We start from the raw sequence: 25,643 nt of genomic DNA, 5'->3' as shown, positions 1-25,643 counted from the left end.
CCCCCCCCACCCCACATTGCTGCATCTCTACTGAGGGCGGGGGGAGGGTTGCTGGCATGGTTACATGGCTAGGAGGCGTGGGGGGGATGTGTCACCCTCGGGGGCTTGCCAGCATGGTTATGTGGCTAGGAGATGTGGGGGGGGGGTGGGTGGCGGTTTCTGCTGGCATGGTTACATGGCTAGGAGGTGTGGGGGGGATGTGTCACCCTCGGGAGCTTGCCGGCATGGTTCTGTGGCTAGGAGATGTGGGGGGGGTGGGTGGCGGTTTCTGCTGGCATGGTTACATGGCTAGGAGGCGTGGGGGGGATGTGTCACCCTCGGGGGCTTGCCAGCATGGTTATGTGGCTAGGAGATGTGGGGGGGGCAGTTTCTGCTGGCATGGTTACATGGCTAGGAGGCGTGGGGGGGATGTGTCACCCTCGGGGGCTTGCTGGCATGGTTCTGTGGCTAGGAGATGTGGGGGGGGCAGTTTCTGCTGGCATGGTTACATGGCTAGGAGGTGTGGGGGGGATGTGTCACCCTCGGGGGCTTGCCGGCATGGTTATGTGGCTAGGAGATGGGGGGGCAGTTTCTGCTGGCATGGTTACATGGCTAGGAGGCGTGGGGGGGATGTGTCACCCTCGGGGGCTTGCCGGCATGGTTATGTGGCTAGGAGATGTGGGGGGGCAGTTTCTGCTGGCATGGTTCTGTGGCTAGGAGATGTGGGGGGGGCAGTTTCTGCTGGCATGGTTCTGTGGCTAAGAGGTGCAGGAGGGGGTCACACTGGGGGGTTTCTGGCATGGTTACGTGGCTAGGAGGTGCAGGGAGGTCACCTTTGGGGGGCTGCCGGCATAGTTACATGGCTAAAAGGTGCGGGCGGGGGGGCTCATGCTCCTGACCGACATAGCTATGCCAGTATGTGTTGACCAGGCCTAACTCCTATCTCAGGAGCTGCTAGGAAGAAAGCAGAGGTGGGGCTGGGCTGGGAAACTGAGGTAAAGGGACGTGTCCCCTGGCAGGTGGCACACTCAGCTCCCTCCCACCCGCCAGATTCCTTGCAGCGCTCTCGTGGCCCTCGTCCCCAGGCTGTGCGTGGAGTCAAGAGGCTCCCCAGCCTCTCTCTCCAGTGGGGCCTGGCCTCCCGCCCCCACACACCTGAAGTCCTTGCGGTTGTAGAAGTCCCAGGCGGAGGCGTGGCACACCACCTCCCGCCCGTCCGCCGGCTTCTCCAGCATGGACTTCTCCCAGAACTCCGGCGGCATCCCCAGCAGCCCCAGCGAGGTGAAGAACTCCTCGGAGACCCGGAACATGTGCGTAGCGTTCCAGTTCTGGACAAGCAGAGCCGAGGGAAGCCATCGTTACACGAGCCAGGAGGAGGCCGCCTGGGGCCGGGACGCTCCCGGGCCAGTCATGCAGCGCAAGCCTCAGCCGTGGGAGGGTCAGGTCTTCTCCCAAGGAGTGGCGAAGGGGGCCAGGTTCACAGCCCTGGAGAACAGGGCGTTCTGCCGATCCCCAGGAGAGATACAGTGGGGCAGCTCCCCTGCGCTACCCCACCAGTGCCCCCCCCACCATAGGCGCCGACCTCCCCTCTTTCCCGTGGGTGCTCGACCCCCACCCCCACCCCTTCAATGAGGCCATGCCCCTGCCCCGCCCCCATTCCAACTCCTTCCCCAAATCCCCGCCCCGGCCCTGCCTCTTCCCTGCCTCCTCCCCTGAGCGTGCCATGTTCCCGCTCCTCCCCCTCCCTCCCGGAGCTTGCTAATGCTGCCAAACAGCTGTTTGGCAGCGGCCGGGCGGGAAACACTGGAGGGTAGGTGGAGGCGCGCTCAGGGGAGGAGAAGGAGGTGGGGCAGGGGTTGAGGGGAGCTTGGCTGCCAGTGGATGGAGCACCCACAGAGTCTGCGCCTATGCCCCCCGCTCTGAGAGATGGCTCTTAAGGGAGGCGCAATACCTGCGTGAGGCTGCTGAGATACACCAAGGCAGGGCAGCCCGAGAGATGCTGGTAGCTAAGAGGATGCCAGCAGCAGGACACTAAACAAATCAGGCTCCTCTCCCTGCAGCCCGGAGCCTCGGGCAGCCATTTGCATTAGTGCAAACCGGACTGGTGGTTTTTCCCCCCACACTGGTGCAAATGATGACAGGACGTGCAGGGCATTGACAAATCAGGCCCACTGGGTGGATTGTTAACCCTCTACCCCTGGGGTGGCCAATCTGAGCCTGAGAAGGAGCGAGAATTTACCAATCTACATCGCCAAAGAGCCACAGTAATACGTCAGCAGCCCCCCATCAGCTCCCCCCACTCCCAGCACCTCCCACCCACCAGCAGCCCCGCCGATCAGCGCCTCCTCTTCCCTCCCCATCAGCTGTTTCATGGCGTGCAGGAGGCTCTCAGGGGGAGGAGGGAGGAGCGAGGGCATGGCAGGCTCAGGGGATGGGGTGGGAAGGGGTGGGGCAGGGGCAGGGCCTGTGGCAGAGCCAGAGGTTGAGCAGAGCCAGAGGTTCCCCGGGGAGCCGGAGACACAAGCCGTGCAGAAGAATCTCCCATTAACTGCTCCCGACTGGGCTGAGAGCATGTGAGTGGCCCATGGTGATGCAAGCTGGGGACCCTGGAGCTTTCCTTTGGGACACCAGCAAGGCTCAGTGGGTCCAGCTGCCAGGAGTCTCTCTGTCTGCCCAAGAAGAAATCTCTCACTCACACCCTGCTGCTTACCTTCCCCGTCTTCCCTCCCTTTTCCATTTCCTCTCAGCCCTTCCCTCGCTTTTTTCTCTTTCTTGGGTCAAATTCCTCCCGGGGTCCAGTCTCCTGGACTGCAACACAGCTGCTGCACCCAGGAGGAATTGGACCCATTCTGTTCCCTCGCTGTGCGCACCGAGTAACGTTCCTTCACTGGATCTTGCCTAAGAGATTCTGGAAGGGCGGTCAAAGCAGATTTGTCCAAGTTGGCAGCCTTTTTATCAGCCCTTCCCCAGAAAATTAGTTTCGCCCTGGGCTCAGACCTGGAGGCTGTTGCCACTTGAAAATGGTTTGCGGTCGTGAGTTTCCCCTGGGAGCAGTGACCACAGAAGGGAAGCCCCCCCTCTCTTTCTCCCTCTGCTGTTGGCCTTGGGCTGATGGTGCTAAGATCACTCCCATGAGCCCTGCACCCCGCATCACTGGGAATTTGAATATCCAAGCTGGATGTTTTACTAAAAGATCTGCTCTCGTTCAAGCAGGAACCAATGCAGGGAAGTCCCCTGGCCTGTGCTGTGCAGGCAGTCAGATGAGGTGACCACTGTGGTCCCTTCTGGCCTCAGAGTGTCTCCTCCTATGCCTCCGGCCAGGCGGTGAGGGGGATGCAGTTTGGATGAGAGATGTTCTATGGGGTAAAACATGCCAGGCTCAGCACGGCCCCTCCAGGAGCGACGCGGCTCATCGCTACGGGCAGCGCTCTGCAAACCGCCCCATGGGCAGCAGGCAGGCGTCCTCGTCTCTTGCGGGGTGATTTACCTGCCTCTACCCACAATCCCCAGCACTCAAGCCCTATGTTAGGCTTCGAGGCAAGAGGCTAAACACCCGCAGCGAATGGCCACCAGGTTCTTACTTGCTCCACCATGGCGCTGGTGACGTCCAGGTTGGGTTTGCCCGGGAAGGGGACCATCATATCATAGATATTGTTCCACTGCTGGGCCCACATGTTGCCTGGAGAGAGAACAGCACAGCTCAGGGGTTTGCTACAGCAGGCAGCTGTTCCTGTGAACCACCTCTGGCTGCCTCTAGACGTAGCAGAGAGCTCAGGGCCCATCAGCACACTTTCCTCCAAGGAGCAGGACAGATGGCCACCTACAAGCCTACTGGAGCATCCCTGGAGAAAGGGAGCTTTGGAGCACAGCAGGGGCTCGTCTGGGAGAAGGTATGTGACGGCTCCTTGACTTTCCTCCCTCGTTTCAGCACCTTTTGGAGCTGGAGACACGGAGAGGTCTCCTTTCCTTGTCTCTAGCTGCAATAAGAGGAAGCGCTGTCCAACAGTCAGAGCACTCCCAGGCTCCGTTGCCTGCCCCGCCATTGACTCATTGGGTGATCCCCAGGCAAATCACTGCCCGGCTCCGTGACTCCTTTTCACACCTCTGTACAGCAGGGAGGACGCTTGCCTGGCGACGGGGCTGGGAAAAGTGCGGGAAGCTCTTCGGATGATGGGCACTACGGAAGTGCGAGTTACTGATGCCAGCAGGTGAGGGAGGAGATGGGGCCATGGCGGTGGGGTGGGATCAGATGCCCTCTACCAGGATCTTTGCAACTATCTGATTTCCTAACCATTTGCCAGCCCTTGGGAAGGCGCTGTGGTGCCCTGCCATAGCTACTGCATGCAGGGTGGTTCGTGACAGTCTATGCAACCTCGTGCACAGAGCTTGGCTCCAAGCATTTCCCATTCCCTCGTGCTCCCCCCCAACCCCCGCCAATCAATCGCCTGGCATAAATTCAACTTCAAAGCCATGTAATTAGCGCGCACGGGTGCATGGAGGAATCTGTTGCAGGGATAAATATCTGGGAATTCCTCCCAGCGCTGACTGGTCAGACCTGATCCTGGGGTTTGTTTGGGTTGTTCCCTCTGCTGTTTTCCTCCCTTTGGGGAGATCTGGAACTGCCTTGAGCAGCTGCTCTGGGCTGATAACAGACTGAGAACAATATGCTTCCAGCTCGAGCAGCTGTGCTGCTCACATGGCCTGATTGTCAGGGGCCACCAGCATGAGTGAGCGTCACGCAGTGATGGGCTAATCTGAGAACACGTTACGGCTCAAAGCACTCTGCAAACCCTGGGCAGGCAGCACTGTGGAAATGCAGCCACCGCTGGAGTCGAGGATGGCAGCTCAAGAGCACGCAGAAGTGGCAGGCGCTGGGAAGTCTCCTCTCTTAGAGAAAGTGCCCTGGAGATCTTTAATGCCAAGGCAGAACCTCAGTGTGTAGGATCTGCCACAGCCCCACGTGTGATGGGGGCCCATCAATCCCACAGGAGCCCTTGGGCCTCATTCTGCGTTGATGGGGAGCTCAGTGCAGAGCGGCCCCTGCTACGCCCAGCATCTCCCGAGCTCTGCTGGGGCAGGGAAGGAGCTGGTGTGGACCGTGTGCAGGGCGTGTATGTAACCCCCTCGGCAGGGTGCGCTGTCCTGCTCTGGGGGCAGCTGGGACACAGGCAGAGCTTGATTGTTTAGATCAGGCAGGGGAGGCTTGTGTCTTTAGATTCAGAGGCCCTGGGTTCGATCCCGGCTGCCAACAACTCCCCCCGGAGTACAGCGTTCCTTGCACATGTGGTATCCAGAGCTGGGCACATAGGGCTGCAGCTGCCTGCCCCGAATCCAGCCTCCCACTGCTACCCAAACGCTCCACAATTCCCCCTCCCTGTTGCTGACCTCATGTCCATTCCCCCCACCTCCCTCAATTTCCTTAGCACACGTCAGCTTGCACTGCTGCCAGATCTGCATGGGCACCCCATCCTCCTGAGGCAGCTACTGCCTTCGCACCCAGGAGTGGGAGAGGCGGGCGTCCCTTCCCAGCGGGCACAGGCCCTGCCTTATGCCCACTTACCCAGTAAATGAGCAGGGATGGGGCCCTGGAGGTTGATGTACTTGGGGCCGTAGTGTTCGTACAGCTTCCTCCTGACAAAGGCGTGGAGGTTCAGGTAGAGGGGCTCCAGCTGGTGGTAGAGTTCCTCCAGATCGTCCTCAAAAGTGGGCGAGTCGTACCAGGAGCGCCAGTAAGCGCCAGTATCCTTGAAACCTGGCAACAGAGAGCACAGGGCCAACAGCAGTGAACTCCAGCGTCTTGGCAGGGACAGCAGTTCGGGGACCGCCCCTCCTTGCCTTTCTGCACAAAATCATCCCTGGGGGAGCAAGGATGCCTGCTGGAGGGATGCATGAAAGGCTGAGAGAGGCCCTGTGCCCAGTGGGTAGGGACGCCTGCTCCTCCAGGTGAGCTGCCAGCTGGGGACAGGGGGGAATCCCCAGCTGGTACAGAGCCAGCACGACATCCCCGCTCATTCTCCAGGCCTTACTGATCAGGGGCGTGGCCAGAGGAAAGGGGGTGTGGTCAGAGGAAAGGGGGCATGTCCAGAACTCTGCTAGGCCCAGGCTAGAGCAGCCCCGAGGTTTCCTTTGTTGCACACTCTCAGGCCCTGCTCCGAGCAGAGCTTGGCCAGACCCAGGGACCTTGCGCTGTGGGCCAAAGTCTGATCTCACTTACATTTCACTGTGGGAACCCTACTGATGTGTAGCTGAGCAAGAATGCACCAGCAATGAGGAAACTGAGGCCCAGCTACTGCCCCCAGTGCACAGGGGCTGCCATGCTGAAATGGACCCATGGCCGTCAAGGCTGGCATCCTGTCTCCTGCGTTGCCCAGCATCAGATGTGGCACGAGAAGGTGCAGAACTTGCAGGGCTCGACTTTCCTCTCACTTCCACCAGCGGGGTTCCATCGGCTCCTCATTTACACCCGGGCAAGAGGCGACTAACTCCTTGAATGCACTCCTCATGCAATGCTGTGCCGTGGGCGTGGGGCAGACATGCCTCCTGACCAAGGTTCCCTCTAATGTTTGACAGGCCGTGTGCGCAAAAAATTTCTTCTGTGCAAATTGTTGTGCGTGCATTGTTTTGTCGTGTGCACGGGGTTTAGGATCTGTGTGCGCACGCAAATGCGCACAGCTTAGAGGGAACAGTGCTCCTGACCCCAGGAGGAGCGATTGTCCTTCATCAGGTGTTTCTGAGCTTGGGGCTGGTTTGTGAGGCTCCCCCGTCCCCCACCCCCTGCTTGGTGACAGAGATGCCTGCAATAGCAGGAGACCGGACTCAATGTCTCACCGTCCATCCTGTAGGCCTCATTGCTCAGCGTCACAAACTCCTCGTACTTGGGCCTCAGGGGGTTTCCAGCTGAGCTGTGCCAGCCCTCCCAGGCATAGAGCAGCTCCTTGTAGCTGCGGGAGTTGGCCATGGTGTTGGTTATCTCTGAGGCATGAAAGAGAAAAACACGACAGAGTCACGCCAGCTTTCGCGGCATGCAGGGGGAGTTTCTTTCCACCCACAATAGGTCTCCCCAATTTCCTAGGGCTGCGCAGATCCCCAGCTGCACGGACACAGGCTGGGGCAGAGGGAGGGGTGTGAACCCCCATCAGGTTCTCTATCGCTCGCGGATCAAGCAGAGACGGGCCTGAGCTTGGAGCCAAACGCTCACAAACATCGGGGTGCCAGACAGTGCCCTGGCTTCACAATGGGCCAAAGCCACGGGAATGGTGGGGTGTCTGCAGCCCCGGTGCCTGTAACATGCTGAACAAACACCCCAGATCCAAACAGCACCCCCCCTTCTCCGGGGCGCTGGACATCTGAAACTGGAGCAGGATTGTGTGGCTCCGGAGGGAGCAGAGGTTGTGATGCAGGAAGGCTTGTCGGCTCTAACGCCCGCCAGGAGCAGCCTAACACCCCTTTTCTCCTGCCCTTGTCCCATCTCCAGTTCAGTGTCGCCTTCCAGTCCCCCCTGAGCTGGAGCTGGCAACCCTGGGTTTGGGGCATGGAGGACTCTCTCGTGTCGGAGCTGCCTGCCACTGGACCCCCTCACCCTGTCACCTGCCTGTGGTGAGTGGTCAGCGCCTGAGACTTCAGAGAAAGTGTCGACAGGCCCATCACATACCCGGCCGTTTGTGCAATATTGCAGGGAAGGGGAGAGGATTCCTCCCTGCCCAGCTGAACCGAGGAGTCTGATTTCCTTCCCCTCAACCACCAACACTGGCTTAGAGCTTCCAAATTCCACTGATGTCAGTGACCAAACTCCCAGGGACTTTAGTGCCACTAGGATCGGGGCTACTGAGCAAGCCAGAGGCTTTGGGCTGCTTTCTTGCCTCCTCGAGAAGGGGCCCAAATCTGGACGGTGCTGATCACGCTCGGCTCCCATTGTCTCCGGCAGAGGCTGAGGGCGCTCAGCACCTTGCAGGCTCAGGCCCACCTCCTGAGCAAGGAGCTTCGAAGTTCAGAAAGCGACGGAGTACGAGTCATTGGGCTCAGGGCTCCCACCCAGCTGGGACGGGAAGGCACCGTACCTGGCTCCAAAGCCCAGCAGTTGGTGGTCTGGTTTGGAGGACACACCTTGGCAGTGGAATAGATATTGTCCATCTCGCTCAGGATGGTGTTGTACTGGGGGAGGAGGCAAAAGCAGATGTTAGGGGTTGAAGAACGTGGAATCAGGGCTTCCTTCAGCACATGGGCACTACAGTCAGAGTTCAGGCACAGGGAGAGAACGGAGGAAACCCTGCCTATGGACTGGCAGCACCTCTGAGGCTCCTGTCACTTTGGTACGTGGTTCTGTGTGCATGTCATTTTGTGTGTGAGCTTGTGAGGGTGAATGGGAATGCAGGTGGGGGTGGCTGTGTGTGCCGTTGGGCTTGTGCAGTTTAATGTGTGTGGAGGAAGAAGGCTGGGCCTGCATATGGTTTGGGGGGGAGTGTATGGGAGCATGTGGCTTGGCAGAAGGGGGGCTGTAAATTCATGAAGGTGGAGGGTGCTTTTCTGTGGGAGTGCATTGTTAGTTGCTCATTAAAATAAGGGGCAAACAGGGGAGCCGATCTGACTGGTTAGACGGAGCCAGGCCATGCATCTCCCAAAGACGGCTCAGCGACCCAAGGTGAGGAATGGTGATGCGGTGTAACGAGCACCGTCAGTGATCCTGGCTTCGTGAGTCAGCCCTCCTGCCACACACAATCTGCAGCCTTAGCGAGACCATGGCAGGCTCATATGGGATCTATCGAAAACAAGGGACGCCCATCCCCAGGGCCAGACAAATAATGTGGCTGGCAGAGGGCCGACAGATGCTGTGCAAAGGCTCCCTTCCCGCCCCACAATCTACCGATACCACTCGATCCTGACCTAGAGCAACCCTGCTATTCATCACTCTGCCAGTACACCCCCAGCTCGACCTGCACCCCCTGCTATTCCAGTCCTGCTCTACACCCCCACCCCTGCGCACAGCTCTTTGCTAAGACACCCGAGTTCTCTGCCAGTTTTCACACCCACTCCCCATCTTTACCAGCCTGATCTGCAGCACCCTGCCGATCCACCCCTGCCATCCACCTACGTCCCAGCGTGGCCACCTCGCCTTATGCCACGTAAAGCTGCCTCACTCACGGTCTAGGTCTCTTTTTGATCAGGGAACCATTTTGTAGGCTGGGAGCTTCCTAACATAGCCCACATAGCCAGGGGCCAGGGACCCACCTACCCTTCCACCCCATAGGACTGACTTCGGCAGCATTCAGATCTCCAGAGAATACAGTTCCTCGGGTTGACCAGGAAGCCCGCAAAGTGCTCCTGGAATTGTATTCAGCCAGCAGGAGGTCCGGCTGGATAGGATGCTGAGTTAGGAGAGTTGGTCTCTATTCCTGGTTCTGCCACTGGCTGGCTGTGTGACCTCCAGCAAGTTGTTTCCCTTCCTGTCTATTTAGGTGGTTGGCTCGTTGCAGCAGGGACTGACTCTCATGATGCGGGTATGCAGTACGCAGCACAAGGATGGGACCCTGATCCTGGCTGAGGCCTCTAGGCTCTGCTGGTGCTCTTTCTGTGAAGCCAGAGGGGCATTCTTGAGGCTGCTGAAAGTGTGGCTTGGATGATGAGATGGGGGCCTGAGGCCCTGACCACTTGTGACCACTAAAGATCCCCCAATGGTTTTCAGATAAGTAGAATTGTTAGCCCCATTGTTCCGGCCAAATTGCAGTTTGGGAAATCACATCCTGCTCCCTAATAGTCCCCTTAAGCTTTCAATGGAATGGTCATTCGCGCTTCTTGTCCTAAATTGCTATGTGGCATCAGCTTTTAAACAGCTGCCACATTGCACCTCAGAAGGGGCTGCATTGCAGTGGTGGGTAAAATGATTCTCACTGATATAGCGCTTTGGGAGGAAAGGCAGGCTCTGGGAGAATACACTCACCGAAAGCCCTTTTAAAAGAAGGAGTAGCTCTTCAGATACCCTCGGGTGCCGCTGCTTATAATGTCCTTTCCCTCTATTGCTGCGGCTGGCTCAGTTTAGTTACGAGGGAAGATCAAAGTTTGGGTCGACAGTTGCACTGGTTACGCTCACTGCCAGCAGCAGGACAATAGCAACAGGGCATTTCCTGCATCCTGAACGCAACAACAATCTCTGGGAGAGGAAACTCCACAGCGTTGTCCCTTCCTCTGGCTGAACTCGCACTGCTGAAGGCGGGAGGGGGCTGGGTGGGAAGCCTTTCTTCTGGAGAAGGAAGGTATTCGCATTCACTCCAAGCCTTACCAGCTGGGAAGGAATAAATACAGCTAATCGTCAGGAAGGAGATTTCAAAACTTGCTGCTTCTGTTCTAGCAGCTAAGAGTGGCAAAGGCTCAGGCTTCTCCCGGCGGGAGGGAGACACTTCCGACACTGCTCGCAGGAAGCCTGGCCTAGTGATGGAGTATGGCTGTGGGTCTAGCACCAGCATGTGGGGTCCCAGTGGCACAGCTTACACTTCTACGTGGTATTTCATCCCGGAGCTTCCCAATGCCCTTCGCAAACCAGACCCAGGTTCCTTGGGAGAGTTCAGCTCCCAGTTAGGCACCTAACCAAGTGGGCAGATTTTCCAAAGAATCCAGCTCACCGGGCACACATTGAGCTCTCCTATTAGCCTGGCACCCATCGTGGGCACGGAGCCCTTGAGAAGCAGGCCCTGAGCTTTTGGGAAAATGTTGCCCCTCTTGCAGAGAAAAACATCTTTGGCCATCACCCAAATGCGACTGTCTCTGGGGAGGAGGCACAGCATGGCGTTACAGCAGCAGCACACTGCAGAGCATTTAAGAAGGGGTCATTTTGCAAGTGTGAAATGCTCACTCACTATGCCCAGAGTGAGTGTGTAATGTTCTCACCAGTCCCAGTGGGTGCAGACTTCGGCTTTGGTAGCACTTTGCACCTGATTAAATGACAACACAAGCTGTTGGACAGAGGCCCTCCCAATTCCTACCTGACAAGCCCCATACGCCACCCCTGTCTGCCTCCTATTCAGCTGCATGGAGCTTTGATGCTCCACGGTGAGGTTTGCTTTGCTGGGAGGAAGGGGTGCTGATGGGCACTGGTTGGCACAGACAGAATGAGTCTGGTTAAACTTGCACAGGGTTAGGTGGAGGTGGTGCCCCGGAGGGTTGGATCAGCAGAGCTCAGGGTCTCTGGAGTCGCCCCTTGCTTTTAAATCAGACTCCACTTGCCCGCCTGGGAGCCAGGCAAAAGGCTTTTATTCCCCACCTTCCTCCTTGGAACCGTTCAGAAGAGCAGCAGTAAATTAACTGCTGCAGGCAGAGTGACAGGATTAGCTGGGTAACTTTGAGCCAGCCCCTCCTATTCAACGCTTTAGCCATCGCTTCCCTTCGCTGCACGGATTTGCGGAGAGCAGCAACTTGCCCGGTCTCCAGCGTTCAGAGTGGGGCCAGCCTGACTCCCCGGAGCAACACGCGGCCCACCTTCCCAGGGTCACACCGGCACCGCTAACCCCGGGGGCTCTGCAGATTTGGGCCGGGTCTGCACACGGATGGGAGACAGCCACGGAGCACCCAGGAGCTGTGGTCAGTCACGAGGCAGTGCTCCTCCCGCTGGCTCATTCCTGACGAATTGCCCCTCCTTCCCTGCAGCATGCTGACTTCTGGAGCAGGTGACAAGCACGACCCGCTTGCTGGTGAGCATCACAGATCCCGTGGGGCTTCTCCTGACCACAGGAGCGGCCTGGAAAAATTCTAGCCTGGACAGTGATTTCCTGCCAAAGCTGCTGCTGTTTTCATTTCCACTCTCTCTCCTTTGGCCTCGGTGCCTTTCCTTTGCTGCCTGTGTGTTTCTTAGCACCCTGTCCTGCTCCATTGTTCATTTTTTTGACAGTCTGTCAACTGGCCTGGCAGCAGCGGCCGCCCTCCCTGTTCCCTTCACACCTCAATGATGTTTCCTCCTCGGTCAAAGAAAAAAATACACTGTCTTTGCTTCTCTGACCCATTGATCTGAGGCCATTACCCCAGCGCTCCCCTGGTGTGCCCCTTGGCATAGTGTAGCAGATGTGATGCCAGTTTGTGCCTCCAGGACTCCTGCCCTTTGTACCCTCACTGCTCCTGAGAGTCTGATTCCCCCGTGCCCCGGGCAGTTGTTTACACCAGTGCAAAGTGCTATCAGATCAGCATCGCAGGCTTTTACAGCTTTGCCCAAGCTGCAGGGCAAATCAGCTCAGGCCGGCATTTTTGCCAGGAAAGAGCAGTAGCCACTGAGGAAACAGGGTGGATGTTGCAGCTGTTCCAGCCGGGGCTCCCACACCTTGCTGGCCGCACACCTGACCAGCAAGTTACAGAAAAAGTTATTTCGATTAAAGCCCTGAGGCTTGGAAACATTGATGCCCTGGTAATCATGCCATCCTAGGAAAGGTGAAAGCCATGGTAGGGGCCCCTTTTGGTTTGGCAGCCAGGGTGTCATTTCAGAAAAAATCTTGGGGGTTGGGGAGAGTTGTGTCAACATCTAGACTAGACCATGAACATTTGATACCCTGCAAAGCTGGGGGCGGGGGCCAAAAGGGGTGCGCATGAAAAGTCTGGGAGAGTGGAACTGCCCTCCTTGTCCCATAGCAAATTACAGCCTGTCCAGTGTCCTGACACAGCGACTTTGTAAGCGAGGCAGGATGGTCCTGACAGCCCCTGCTCTGCCACAGCCCTGGGTGACCTCAGGCAAGTCGCTTAACCTCTCTGGGCCTCAGTTTCCCACCTGTACAATGGGGAGGCTGCACTCACTCACGATTGGGGTTGGCTCAGATGCTGTGGGGATGGGGGGCAGAGAAGTACCTACGTAGACAGTGGGGACCCCAGCCTTCCTTTGCAGGAGGATTTGGGACCGGTTCTCAGGATGGGATAGCATCTCCATGCCTTTCCGCACCATCTGAGCTGATTTTAGAGAGGGGCCCACGCTGACCTCGGTGACAGCCCAGGGTGAGAAGGTGACTGAAAGCCGCCTTTGCCCCCCAGCGCCGTGGGCTGGGAGGTTGGGCCTGCACCTTCTGGGGGCGCAGAATTTCAGACTCTAAATCAAGCTGCTGGGAACCACTCCCCTCCTGCCCCCTCTTTTTACTCCTCAATCTGAAGCCTGGGGCAGAGCCTCTCTACCACTGGGGCTACATATACCAAAGTGACGAGTGATTTTATTTTTGGGGTGCCCAATTTGAGAGGCCTTAAAGGGGCCTGACTCCCAGACTGTGCCAAGCACCTGCCCTCTGCAAACCAGGCCCCTTTAAGACCCATCTTGCCAGGGGCCCCCAGAATCACTAGAGACTTTGAAAATCACTAGAGACTTAGGCCCTGGAGCCTGGCCTCCCTCTGGTCTTCCTACAGCGTCTCACGCCTCCGCGGGCCCATTGGTTTATTTCTGGCTCCCCTGGTTCTTCTCCTTCCCACGGCACCCGCTGGGTTTCAATTCGTTTGCAATGTTTACTTCTTCCGAGATAAGCCCTCTCAAGCTGCTTCCCAGCCACACACCCTCCCAGGGGGTTCCTTAGGCGCTGGACACACTGCCCAATTCAGTCTTGTCTCCCTCCGCTCTCTACCTTTGCTGGTCCGCTCGCGTGTCTCCTGGCCCGAGAGTTGGAGGGTCAGTTCCCATCCATTCAACGTCAGCCTCCCTTCGGCCGCTGTGAAAACTCCCGCCCTCGCTTCTACAAGGCGTCCCCTCTGCCTGCTACCTCACACGCCTCTCTGACGACACTGATTGCTTTCCGATCTTCCCTCCACATCTGCCTTGGCCTTATCCTAACTTGTGGCATCACACGGGACATGAGCACGCACTGACTTACCTTTAAAGGACAACCATGGTAACTAATGGGGGGGGGCTGCTCTTTTAAGGGTCAGGGGCTTGAGCCGGCCAGCCAGCCCTGTTTGATTATCACACCCAGCTGGAATGGGAGCTCCAAGTTGGCTGACTCCTGAGACTGGCCCTGGAGCAGAGAGAAAGAGCTCTGGCCCCTGCAGCCTTTTCTGGCCAGGAGACCAGCTTTGTTCTGGGTCACTTTGCCAGTTCATTCTTGGAATGAACAAACTATATACTGAGGAAAGGGCCTGCCAATGACCTGGGCGTAGAATGTAATCCTTCCTGGTCTGGGGAAACAGTCCTACTGCTGGTTATAAATAGTGACTCTATATTTACTAGATCCACGTAGGCCATGCGCAGAAGTGGATAGCTGGCTAAGAGACCTAGTCGGAACGCTCACACTGCCGTGGTATGACCAGTCAGGCATGGAATCGGAGACCCGGCTCTCCTGCCTGTCTGATCTGTGCCTATGGGGCCATGCGGGACACAGAATCTCTGCAGCACAAGTCCAGCACAGCCACGCCTCCTTCCCCCGCAGCTTTGCCCCGGAACACGCTCAGCTCCGGGGCTCCTGTGCTGACAGTGCAGATCTGGATCTGCGCATGGCAGGGCCCCCTGCTGCACGGAGTTACTATCGGGGGGGAGGGGGAGACAGTGGGAAGCAGGCCCACACTGTCTGGGTTGGTGCTTCCCACCTTTTGCCTGCAGTGGCCCATCATCCCAGTCAGAGGAGCTGCACCCACCCACAGCAGGCCCGCAGTAGGGCCAACAGGGCAGAAAAGCAGCTGGGAAAATCCTAAAGCTCCATATTTTAGCCTGAGCTGGTGACTCCCCATCAACACGGCTCCATTCACAAACCAAAAGATGGATTTTCTGATGGCCTCCTATGTCTCAAGAGCCTACCGGAGACCCAGCTGAGCCCTGAAGACTCCCCCCCCCCTCCCATGCATGCACACACACCCCTGATCAATCTCTTGCTCTCTTCCCCAACCGCTCAGTGACTTGGGGGTATGTCTACATGCAGTTAGACACCCATGGCCAGCTCATGCCAGCTGACTTGAGCTCGCGAGGCTCAGGCTGAGGGGCTGTTGAACTGCAGTGTAGACTTCAGGCTCAGGCTGCAGCCCAAGCTCTGGGACCCTCTGACCGCGCAGGGTCCTAGAGCCCAGGATCCAGCCCAAACATCTATACTGAAATTAAAAAAGCCCCTTCGCCCGAGCCCATGTCAGCTGGTACAGGCCAGCCACAGGTGTCTAACTGCAGTGTAGACGTGCCCTTAGCTTCCCTGGGTGTCACTTCCCCACCCGCTCTCAGAGCAACCCGGCACGACGCCTACCTGCTGACGCTTGTCCAGGGGCAGGTTGGAAGGCCCCAGGGTCTGGATGGAGCCAATGATACTCTTCAGCTGAGTGTCTGAGAAATTCTTCCAGATGGAGCCATAGAGTTCCTTGGCTTTCTTCCCCCAGGCCTCTGTGAAGTTCTGCTCCTCCAGGGACGCCAAGATCTGGAAGGCAGGAGGAAAAGACTCTTCTGTGACAGATATTCCCCTTTCCTGGGAGAACCATTTAGCCATCGCTCCCAGGGGACCATCTACCCTGCAGCACCTGTGCCCCACTCTGTGTGGGGCTCTAGGGAGCGGGAACCAGCCCCAGCGTGGGCCACAGACTGGCAGACCTACGCATCTCCAACCAGCAGGGACCACAAGACAGCCAGCCCAACCAAGAGGGAGGCACAACATGGTCCCCTGCCTCGCTGCTACACCTGTAAAATGGAGACAACGAGAATCACCTTTGTAACATACGTGGGAGCTGTGGTACAGCAGCATGGTCTAGTGGACAGGGCACCGGGCTGGGACTCAGGAGATACCTGCCACCCACCTGCTGTGTGACCTCCGGGGTGCTACTTCACCTGCCATTGTCTGTTTCCTCTGCTGAGTTTTGTCTGTGGAGACAGTCAGCTCTTTGGGGCAGGGACTGTAACTCACTAGGGGTGTGTCTATACTGTAGCTGGAAGGGTGCTTTCCAGCATGGGTAGACAGATGCTCTAGCTCATAGGCGCCAACTCCATGAGCCCTGGAGCACCCACGGGGAAAAATTAGCGGGTGTGCCACACCCACCGGCAGCCAAGCTCCCCCCTCCTCGCCTCTTTCTCTCTCCCCTGAGCATGCCGCGTCCCCACTCCTCCCCCTCCCTCCCAGTACTTCCTGGCCTCCCCGCCACCGCCTAACAGCTGTTTGGTGGCGCTTAGAACCTTCCAGGAGAGGGGGAGGAGTGGGGAGGTGGCGGGGAAGGGGGTGGGATGGGGGCAGGGCTGGGGTGGGAAAAGGTGGGGTGCTAATAGGAGTCCTAGGTATTCTTATGAGACAATGTGCCCATCTGGTCAAGTATCCCATCTCTGGCACAGGGCAAGAATTGATATTTGACAGAAAGGCAGATCCTTCCTTCCTGCAGTGCTTGGCAATGCTGGATGGGATGATGAATCCCCCAGGTTTGAGGCAGGCTTGGTTGGGGGTGAGGAGGGAGTGCCCACTGGAGCGCGGGCAGGGGGTCTGGGGAGAGATTGTCCCAGCTTTGATGCAGTGGCTCATTTGTCAGTATTTTTGTCATTCCTTTTCCTAAATCTGGTGCAGCCACAAAACAAGGCTGGGTGGGAAGATAGCATGCACAGTACAGGACCCACTTCCCCACTGCCCTGCACTGTGGTCATTCACACTGGCACAAGGGGAAGGCCGGGGGGAAGGGGGGGAATTGTTACCATTCTGATTGGATGGCATTTTATACCCACTTTGCACTCAGGGGGCCTGATTCTCACTTACACTAAGGCCCCTTTACACCATGCTGGCAGCGTGAAGGGGCCTTGAAGTGAGGACTCCCACTTTACAGACTGCTAGAGCTATGTAAAAGGGCCCTAGAATGAGAATCAGGCCCACTTTGCACTGGTGTATATGGGTACGTCTACACTGGAGGGGGCGGGGGAGGCAGCAGCGACTCTCAGAGCTCAGATCAATGAACTCGGGCTGAAATAGCAGTGTAGACATTCTCGCTCAGGCTGCCCCCCAGGCTCTGAAGCCCTCCGCGCTGGCCTGCATGTGGGATGGGCCAGATTTGAATTCCCCAACATTAAGTTTGGGAATGTCTGAATGCAGGATTTTGGTCCGGCCAGTTATATAGACAGATAAAGGGGGAACCATAACATTTGGATCCAGGTTCAGATTCCCGATTCCTATGGTATTAAGATCCAGGGTTTGTTCATACGATGGGTATGAACGTGTAACCATTCGTGCCCAGCAAGGCCATCGGTCCGTTGGGTGGCAGGACTCCTTTCAGTCATGATTGCTTTGATCCCAATCAGCAGCAATTCCCCCATCTGTTGAAATGACCTCCCGCATTATCCTGCACTCCACTGGCTTCTGGCAACTGACATCAAGGGCTCATTGCACAGATCTGCATAGATAACCCTCGCACTGCAGCTGTGCAGATGAAAACCATGTGGCTCAGTGGCTCACGAGGAAGTTGCTGTGTAAGGACCATGCCTTACAGGAGAATTGGCTAGGAAAGGGGAAATAATCAGAGGAGATGCACAGGGTGGCACTGATCTCTGACATTTATAAGAGGAGACACCGATTTCCAGCCAAAGTGGAAATCGCTCCAAGCCCCACTCCCTGCCTGGAGCTTCTCCAGCGGGCAAACAAGCGCCAGAAAAAGTGTTATGCACGGTCCCGCTTTTGAACTGAACAGAAGCAGCAGGTGGATTCTAGGTGGCTGGCGGGTAAATGTGCGTCTATTGCAGCCCTGCTGGCATCTTCAACAGGCAAGGTTGAATAACCCGCACTGTTTGCAGGGGAAAAAACTACCAGTCATAGAATCATAGAATATCAGGGTTGGAAGGGACCGCAGGAGGTCATCTAGTCCAATCCCCTGCTCAGAGCAGGACCAATCCCCAACTAAATCAACCCAGCCAGGGCTTTGTCAAGCCTGACCTTGCAAGGGTGAGGCTCCATTTCTAAGTGGGCTATAAATGATTAACAGGAAATTATGTGGTGTTTTCACACACGGTTAGAGAATCCAACAAGTCAATCACAGACTATCAGGGTTGGAAGGGACCTCAAGTGGTCATCTGGTCCAACCCCTCAAAGCAGGACCAATCCCCAGTTTTTGCCCCAGATCCCTAAATGGTCCCCTCAGGGATTGAGCTCACAGTATTTGCCAATACTGAGACTTTTGCTTTAAACTACGGAAACAAACCAACCAACAAGTGGCGAGAGTGTAGCGTGTGCATTTCACTCGGGAACAGGCTGCAGTAAATGTCTCTACACACAAGCGGAGTTCTGGGAAGTTGAAAGGCACAGTGGACGGAAAACAGAAAGCAGCAGCCGTTTCATAGTTACATACACATCACTCTATCTATTTGTCTACCTAAAGTATTTCCAGCATGCCCCTCACTCTTCTGTCTAGGCACCAGCAGCATCTAGATGTATCAGACAAAAATCTATGGCATATAAAGAGATACACTGAATTCAGCTATATATTAAGTTTACAGTGTGTGTTGTGAGCACACAATCCAGCCAACTAACTCCCATTTGTATTCAAGAGCCAGCATGGTTTAGTCTAGTGACTAGCAAGGGGGCCTGGGAGACCTAGGTTCTATTCCCATCTCTACCGCTGACCTGCTAGGGGACTTTGGGCAAGTCGCTTTGCCATCTTGTGCCTCAGTTTCCCCAGCTGTAAAATGGGAACAACGACACTGGCCTCCTTGGTAAAGTGTGATGGAAAGTGCTAGCTAAGAGCTACGTATTAATTATAACATTATTAATAAGTGAGTGAGCTGGAGGGTTATTTAGTGATGTGGGCACCAGGCTGCTGGGCAATTGCACTGTCTGATGTCACACAGCCCCTCTCAGGTGGCAATGGCCTCAGGGTAGCTGGCTTCGAATTGGGAAGAGACCCATAGATCTAGCTTTGTGCCCTGCAAGATCTGAATGACCCTAGGAGTAATTAGGGTTCCTGTAAATGCTACTGTTGTGTTCATTTGTTACAGACGCAGGGCTCCCTCCAATGAACAAAACGAGACCCTTTTAACCCTCCTGAGCCTGGCTCCCAGTGCAGATGCTTGGAGCAGGCATCAAACCCAAGCGCCAAGCAAGGCAGCCACCAGCCCCACCCATTGTCACTTAGCTGGCTCCATTCACAGACAGCTGGCACTTGAGTAGCTGTCAGGTGACAATACAGAGCAATGTTAAATACCCAGTTTGCAGCGGTGGGGGACGGAAAGGTGGCTCTGGAATGGGCCCTAAGAGCCCGGGAAAAGGGCTGAGTCGGCTCTTTTGCTTGGGAGCGTCTGGTGGGCAGATATGATGATGAGCCCAGAGACGCTCCATCGTCCGCTGCTCAGCCCGGGGCCCACTCTGCACTCTCTTTAACGCTCCAGGAAGTTCAGAGGCAACTCCACATCCCTTCCGTTTCTCACACTCCACCTGGTGCAGAGGGGTCACACCAGGCTCCCCCTGCCAACCAAGCCCTGCAGTGAGGGGCAGGAAAGGCAGGCACACAGGGAGGTCTCCACACCCCTCCATGCCACAGAGGAGGTCTCCTCACTGGCATGGAGGGAGCCCAGCGGGACGGTGGATGGGACAGAGAATCCAGGCATAGATGGAGCCATTAGTCCACAACCCCCTGTGGCAGGGTCAGCCTCCACGATGCCCCCTTGTGGCCTGCTATGGCACTACTCACCCTACCTCAGTTTCCCTGGAGGTAAAACTCTGTTTCAGGGATCTGCACCTTGTAATAGGGCTTCCTGCCAGACCCTCTCTGCACCTGCTGGCTCCTCCCCACTGCTGGTTGGGCTTGAGACCCAGCTCAGTTCCGGTCCTCAGCCTTTCTTCTCAGAGTGTGTGTTCTCTCACATTAATCCCTGTCCACACCCCGGCCTACCCGCCCCAGGGAAGCTCTTTCAGGCAGTTGCTTCTCTCAGCACCCCCAGGCACAGTGCTGATAACTAGCGTTGCCAATGGGCCGGTTTTTGCCTTGCCCGTTGCAGTGCAAGAGATGTAAGGAGCTGGGGGGGGGCGGTGAGGGTTGCCATGCGCACCCGCAGCCGTGCGAGCAGCAATCTTGTAACTACCAGCCATGCACATCACAGCTGGAAGCAACTGGCACCCAGGTCCCACGCTGCATCCTGGGCCCGCCCCTGCCAAAACCATGGCCGCTCCTCCTGGGGCTGGGGACCTGAAAGCAGGACAGACCTGAGGCTCGCCAGCAGAGAGGGGTAAGGAGACCCCTGCCTCCCTCACCCCACTCTTTACCCATCCCTGCTGGTGAGGCTTAGGTCTTTCCCGCTTCCCTGAGCCCTCGTGGGAGCCCTCCCCTGCCAACACCATCATCCCCGCAGGGGGCACCAGGAAGTGAGACAGACTCACTGGTTCACCACCAGGGAGGGGTAAGGACCCTCTTTGTCGGCAGGGGGGTTGGCCCGTGCCCAGTTTTTCTGCATCTCAGAAGTGGCAACCCTACGGATCACAAACCAACAACAGTCCCAAAAGAAAACCTAAAGGGCCCTCCACCCTCCTGGGCTCCCTCTCCATCCTGCTCTCTCGTACACTACTGACCTTCCCACCTCTCTTCCTGGAGATCCAGCTTTTACCTGAGCCACTAACCCTCAGAGTTTCCTCCCCGGCAGGGGTGCTGGAACTAGGGGTGCTGCAGCACCCCCGGCTTGAAGTGGTTTCCATCCTATACAGGCTTTGCAGTTTGATTCAATGGCTCTCAGCGCCCCCACTGTACAAATTGTTCCAACTTCACTGCTCCCTGGAGTCCTTCCCACAGGCTGGGATCCTTGTTTCCAGTCTACCTACAGGCCACAGATTCATAGATTCATAGATAGTAAGGTCAGAAGGGACCATTATGATCATCTAGTCTGACCTCCTGCACAATGCAGGCCACAGAATCTCACCCACCCACTCCTGCAATAAACCTCTCACCTATTTCTGAGCTATTGAAGTCCTCAAATCATGGTTTGAGGTTTGACCTTCCCCCCCAAGCCTGCCCCAGGAGCCTCCTTCTCCCCTCTCAGCCCCTCTCAGGGGACAACTTTCCTTCGGCAGCTCTGCTCCCTCACTGGGCTCTCCCAGGCCTCTATGGAAGCCACCTGTCTCTTTCCTAGCTACAGCTGATAACTGACTGAAGCCACCTGATTCCCAGCCGATCAGGATCAGCTTGGGGGGGGCTCATTTCACCCTCTTCCATCCCTGCACAAAGCCCACCTAGGCAGAGTTTCAGCAGGGAGAGATGAATGCCGTCCTAAAGAACCCAAGCCCTGCAAAGCTCAGAGTAGTTCTGGGCCCCGGGTGCAGGATCCAGAGCCTTTCGCATGGGGGACCGTAGAGCACATCCAGCCAGTGACACTAGCCCTAGTGACAGAGAGTTATTGCCATGTCTCTGGTGAGCCAGGGATGGGCAGCTCGCACTGTTAGTGTACTCACTGCAGGAGAAAGAGAGGACCTCTGACGTCCACGGCTGCCAGCCTGACACCTTGCCCCGGTGCTATGCCCACCTCAACACCTACTGTCCCCGCCCCCGTTTTTTAGCCTGAACTGGGTTTCACGTGCCAGGAACAGCAGATTCACCCTACTTTCGTTTCTGGGGCGCGCCCCTTTCTTAGGCTGTGTTACAAGCAGACTGGACCTGCTCAGCAACACTGGGAACGGATGCAACCTGTAGAGTTCACGGCAAAAAACCAAGATCTCAGAAACAAACTGCAGTGACGCAGGGTCGTTTGTAGGGGCTGAACCTGGCACCCCATGCTCTAAAAATCCTGGCCTGGCTGAGCTAAAGAAGCACGTTTGTTAATGCAAAGCCTGTAACAGACTCATAAAACCTCTCCTGGGGCCCAGCCACTCGAGAGCAAGAAAGAGCAACCAACGGGTTATGGGGAGTTGTTTAAACATGGGTGGAGAATTTTGGATGACTTATTTTTCTTCATAGATTCCAAGCCCAGAAGGGACCACTGCGATCAGCTCGTCTGGCCTCCTGTACGACACAGGCCTAGAACTGCCCCCCACAAACTCATGTTTGAACTAGAGCAGATCTTTTAAACAACATCCAGTGATGGAGAATCCGCTGTGACCCGTGGTCAATTGTTCCAATGGTTATTTGCTAGGAATTCGCCATCACCTCTAGCAGACCTCTCATTACACAGGATCTGGGTGAGGGCCTCAGCGCCTGATCCATTGACTTCTATGAGAGTTTTGTCTGAGTAAGGAGCCCAGGGTTTGGCTCAGTCCAAGCCAGATGAGCTTGACCCCAAATGTAACGGAGTAAAGCGCGCATGGCCGCGGGGACTGGCTGTCAGTCTGCAGGGTCAAAAGGCAAAGCAGCTTCCTGGTAGCTGTTCTTGCTTGTGGCATGTTGTGACGAAGCGGGAGTGTTCTTAATGTTTCCTCTGAATATTGTGGGGGTGCCTCAGTTTCCCCTCTGCAGTTCTTAAGTATCTAGATGGTGGGATAAGGGTGTATGATCATTGCAGAGCCCTAGAGGGCAGGTGTGTGCAGGGGTCTGGACACAGAGAATGGCCGACACCCTGTTTCCTGGCAACTGATGGCCTGGGCCCTTCCCCCCTGCAAGGTGAGAGCTAAAGGGTTGGAGAACAAAGGAATCCGGTGACCTCCTGGCCTGGGAAAGGGACAAAGCCCAGAGGAGGAGGGGCTGGAGAGAGTTTCAGTTTGGGGCTGGCTGGGGACAAGGAGTGAAGTGCAGACGTGGTTGTCTGGCTCGCTGCCCCCCAAAATGGACCCAGCTGAGGGGTCCTGTTCTCTGCACCGACAAGCTCTGTGTTAGACCATGTTCCTGTCATCTAATAAACCTTCTGTTTTACTGGCTGGCTGAGAGTCACATCTGACTGCGGAGTTGGGGGGCAGGACCCTCTGGCTTCCCCAGGAGCCCGCCTGAGCGGACTGGCGGTGGGAAGCGCACGGTGGGGCAGAGGATGCTGAATGCTCCAAGGTCAGACCCAGGAGGGTGGAAGCTATGTGAGCTGGGTGTCCTGAAGACAGTCTGCTCCCAGAAAGGAGACTTCCCCAGAATCCTGCCTGGCTTTGTAGGGAGCAGTTCCAGACCATCGCCCGGGGACTCCGTGACACATGTGTTAATATTTTGTTGGCTGGAAATGCTGACGTTACAAGATGGGCCTGGTCCAGATCTGACAGCCTAGCAGCAGGGGAAGGAAAACATGCGAAGTGCCTGTTCTTGGGGCAGTCTCTGAGAGTTTATTTGGTAGCTCATTAGCTGCCATTTAAGCCTTTTCAGCCAGTCTCCAGCTAGGCTGGGTTGTTTCATTTCATTCTCTTCCTCATTACTCAGGCCTCACTTCCTGGGCAGCGGATGTGGGTGGATACAGCCGAAGGGGGCATGCAGCCGTGCCTGGGCGTAGGGTGACCAGACAGCAAGTGTGAAAAATCGGGACGGGGGATGGGGGTAATAGGTGCCTATATAAGACAAAGCCCTCAATAGCAGGACTGTCCCTATCAAATCAGGACATCTGGTCACCCTAGCTGGGTGTGTGGAACAGCTCATCGCTTCGACCCTCTTTGGAGTCGCACAGATCAGGGTTTGATCACACAGCCATTTGAAGAAACCTTCGCACAGGTACCCAGATTTGCTCTTCTCCTTCCAGACGGCAAATCACCAAGCAGAAAGGAGACCAGGCGGCTCAGGAGAACCCGCCCACATAGCAAGTAGCTGGCGGCCAGCTCCTGAGGCTGAAAACCGGTTGCCCCGAGCTGCTGGGCAGATGCTCAGAGAGGCACGGTGCAGGTGGGAGTTGAGTCAGTGCCCGAGCCATTCACCAGGAGACAGAAGGGCTCCATTCCCCAGAGCCTGCGCTCCCAGAGCTCTGCCTGGCAGCTCAGCATGGCTCCCCTCCCTTTAGAACAGCCACCTTTGAAAATGGACAGTTACTAATCTTTGATCCAGTTCAAAGGTCCACTGTCCCAGCCCCCACACCTCACCGCTCTGCCTGCTGCCTCTCTTATGGCTAATGAAGCAAGGAGGGTAAAGGGGAGAACGCCCCGGTAGGGCACCTAGCTTTGCAGATCAATGAGATCTATTGACGGCCTGCAATTTTCAAAGCTGAGTTTCAGATATGCAGGGTGAGGGGGAATGGTCTCTGCTACCCCCGCTCTGCTCAAAGCACACTTACACTTACACCCCATCAAAATCCCTTCAGCATGTGATTCCCGGGCCTTTTCAGCCTGTCAGTCACACTCCTTTAATCACCAGAGGCCTCGTGCATGAGGCACAGGGTGGTCCCTCTGCTGCTCCCTGCCTTCCTCCCTCCCCCATGCTGACCCCACGGTCTCTCCAGGACTCTCTGCCCAGGAAGTTAACCAGGAGATTACTGCACTGCCTCAAGCCCACTGGGGTGTCCCTTCTGTGGGGTTCTGCGATTGCTGAGGATTGGATTCTACAGCCGTGAGTTTCCAAGAGTCTCTTGCACGGCACCCAAGCAAGTGTAACACTAACGCACGCCTTGCACGGAGGAGCAATGGCAAGATCCCAGTGCAACTCTGAAGATTTTCTGATAGTTGTGTTTCCCGGGGGAATGAGGGGCAAGTGCTGTATCTGAGGAAACACTGGAGAAGAGGCACACAATTTAGATAGACAGATAGATATGTATGGGGATGGAATGATCATCAGATAGATAGATAGATTTTTTGGGGGTCCTGGATCTTGCAAATATACTATATGAAATAAAATGTTTTGTCAGGCTAGATCTTATCAGCCTTCTCACCGCCTTCCCTTTAAACAGCGGATTGTTTCGGTAAATGTCACTGATTGCTAATTACCAGGAAGAAAGCTAGAGAACATTCGAAACTCTCTCTTCCCCAGGCCCAGACAGCTATCGGGAATACCAGTGCAACACAAGGTAGCCACTGGACTCAGATTCTCCGCTGCCCTGTTGTCAGTGAGACCTTTGCAGGGGGGGTGTCAAGTGCTCACAGAGGAGAATGGCAGCGTTCTACACCTGCCAGACAGTCACTTCGCACTGGTGCAAACAAAGACTCCAGGTGCAGACCAACAGGGAATCAGGCCCATGATCCATATATCAAAGCAGAAGGCATCGTCCTCCCCACAGGGCTTTATTTCCATCCTGCTCCATATGGTGAATCACTCCTCTATCATTGCCGCTGGGGTTTCTCTGGTGTCTTAGCTTTCTGCACTGAGAGAGGTGGGCCCCTGGGTCTCAGCATGCTTTGTGAGGGGAGGGACATGAAAAATCCAACCAATATACATTTATGAAGCTCTCTCGGCTCTAGATTAGTATTTCTGTGGCTCTGATTGCTGGTTTGGGACAGCACATAGGTTTTAGGCACCCTCAACTGGGATGACCTGCATAACTCACTCGTGGATTTGGGCTAGAGGATGGGGCACTCGACTGACACCCTGGAAACTTTGCTTCCATTTCCAGCTCTGCCACTGCCTGCTGGGTGACCTTGGGCAAAGCACTTACCCTCCCAGCCTTTGTCTCTGTTAGACTGTAAGCTCTTTGGGGCAGGGGCTGCCTCTTGCTTTTAGCACAGCGCCACGGGGCCCTGGCCTCAGTCATAGCCTGTAGGTGATACTGTAATACCAGTGACGAATAGCCCCCATGGCTAATGTGGCCATCTCACACTCAGGCCGGTAGCTTTCATACCACAGCAGTCTCTCTCAGTCTCATCCTTCCCCACTGGAGAGTCTGCATCCTCCCCCATGGCCCCGTTACACTCCTGTTTGGTGCACACCTCGCTCCCCCTGCCCCATGCCGGCTACAAGCTCCTCCTGCCCGCCCCCGGACTGCATGA

The 25,643-nt window shown here is 56.2% G+C and overlaps 1 protein-coding gene across 1 annotated transcript in view; it reads right to left on the bottom strand.

The window, feature by feature from the left end:
- ACE (angiotensin I converting enzyme) overlaps positions 1-25,643 on the bottom strand; it is a 58,789-nt gene that overhangs the window by 26,292 nt on the left and 6,854 nt on the right. The window contains exons 2-7 of the mRNA XM_084615924.1: positions 15,147-15,314; positions 8,037-8,130; positions 6,808-6,951; positions 5,540-5,731; positions 3,561-3,658; positions 1,135-1,307 (exon numbers count right to left, since the gene is read on the bottom strand). Coding sequence (XP_084472050.1) covers positions 1,135-1,307; positions 3,561-3,658; positions 5,540-5,731; positions 6,808-6,951; positions 8,037-8,130; positions 15,147-15,314 — 869 coding nt within the window. The remainder of the gene's footprint in view (positions 1-1,134; positions 1,308-3,560; positions 3,659-5,539; positions 5,732-6,807; positions 6,952-8,036; positions 8,131-15,146; positions 15,315-25,643) is intronic.

The sequence above is a fragment of the Lepidochelys olivacea genome (genome assembly GCF_965140295.1).
Source record: "Lepidochelys olivacea isolate rLepOli2 genome assembly, chromosome: 27".
In the NCBI taxonomy this organism is placed as follows: Eukaryota; Metazoa; Chordata; order Testudines; family Cheloniidae; genus Lepidochelys; species Lepidochelys olivacea.
This window is presented reverse-complemented; position numbering and strand designations above follow the sequence as displayed.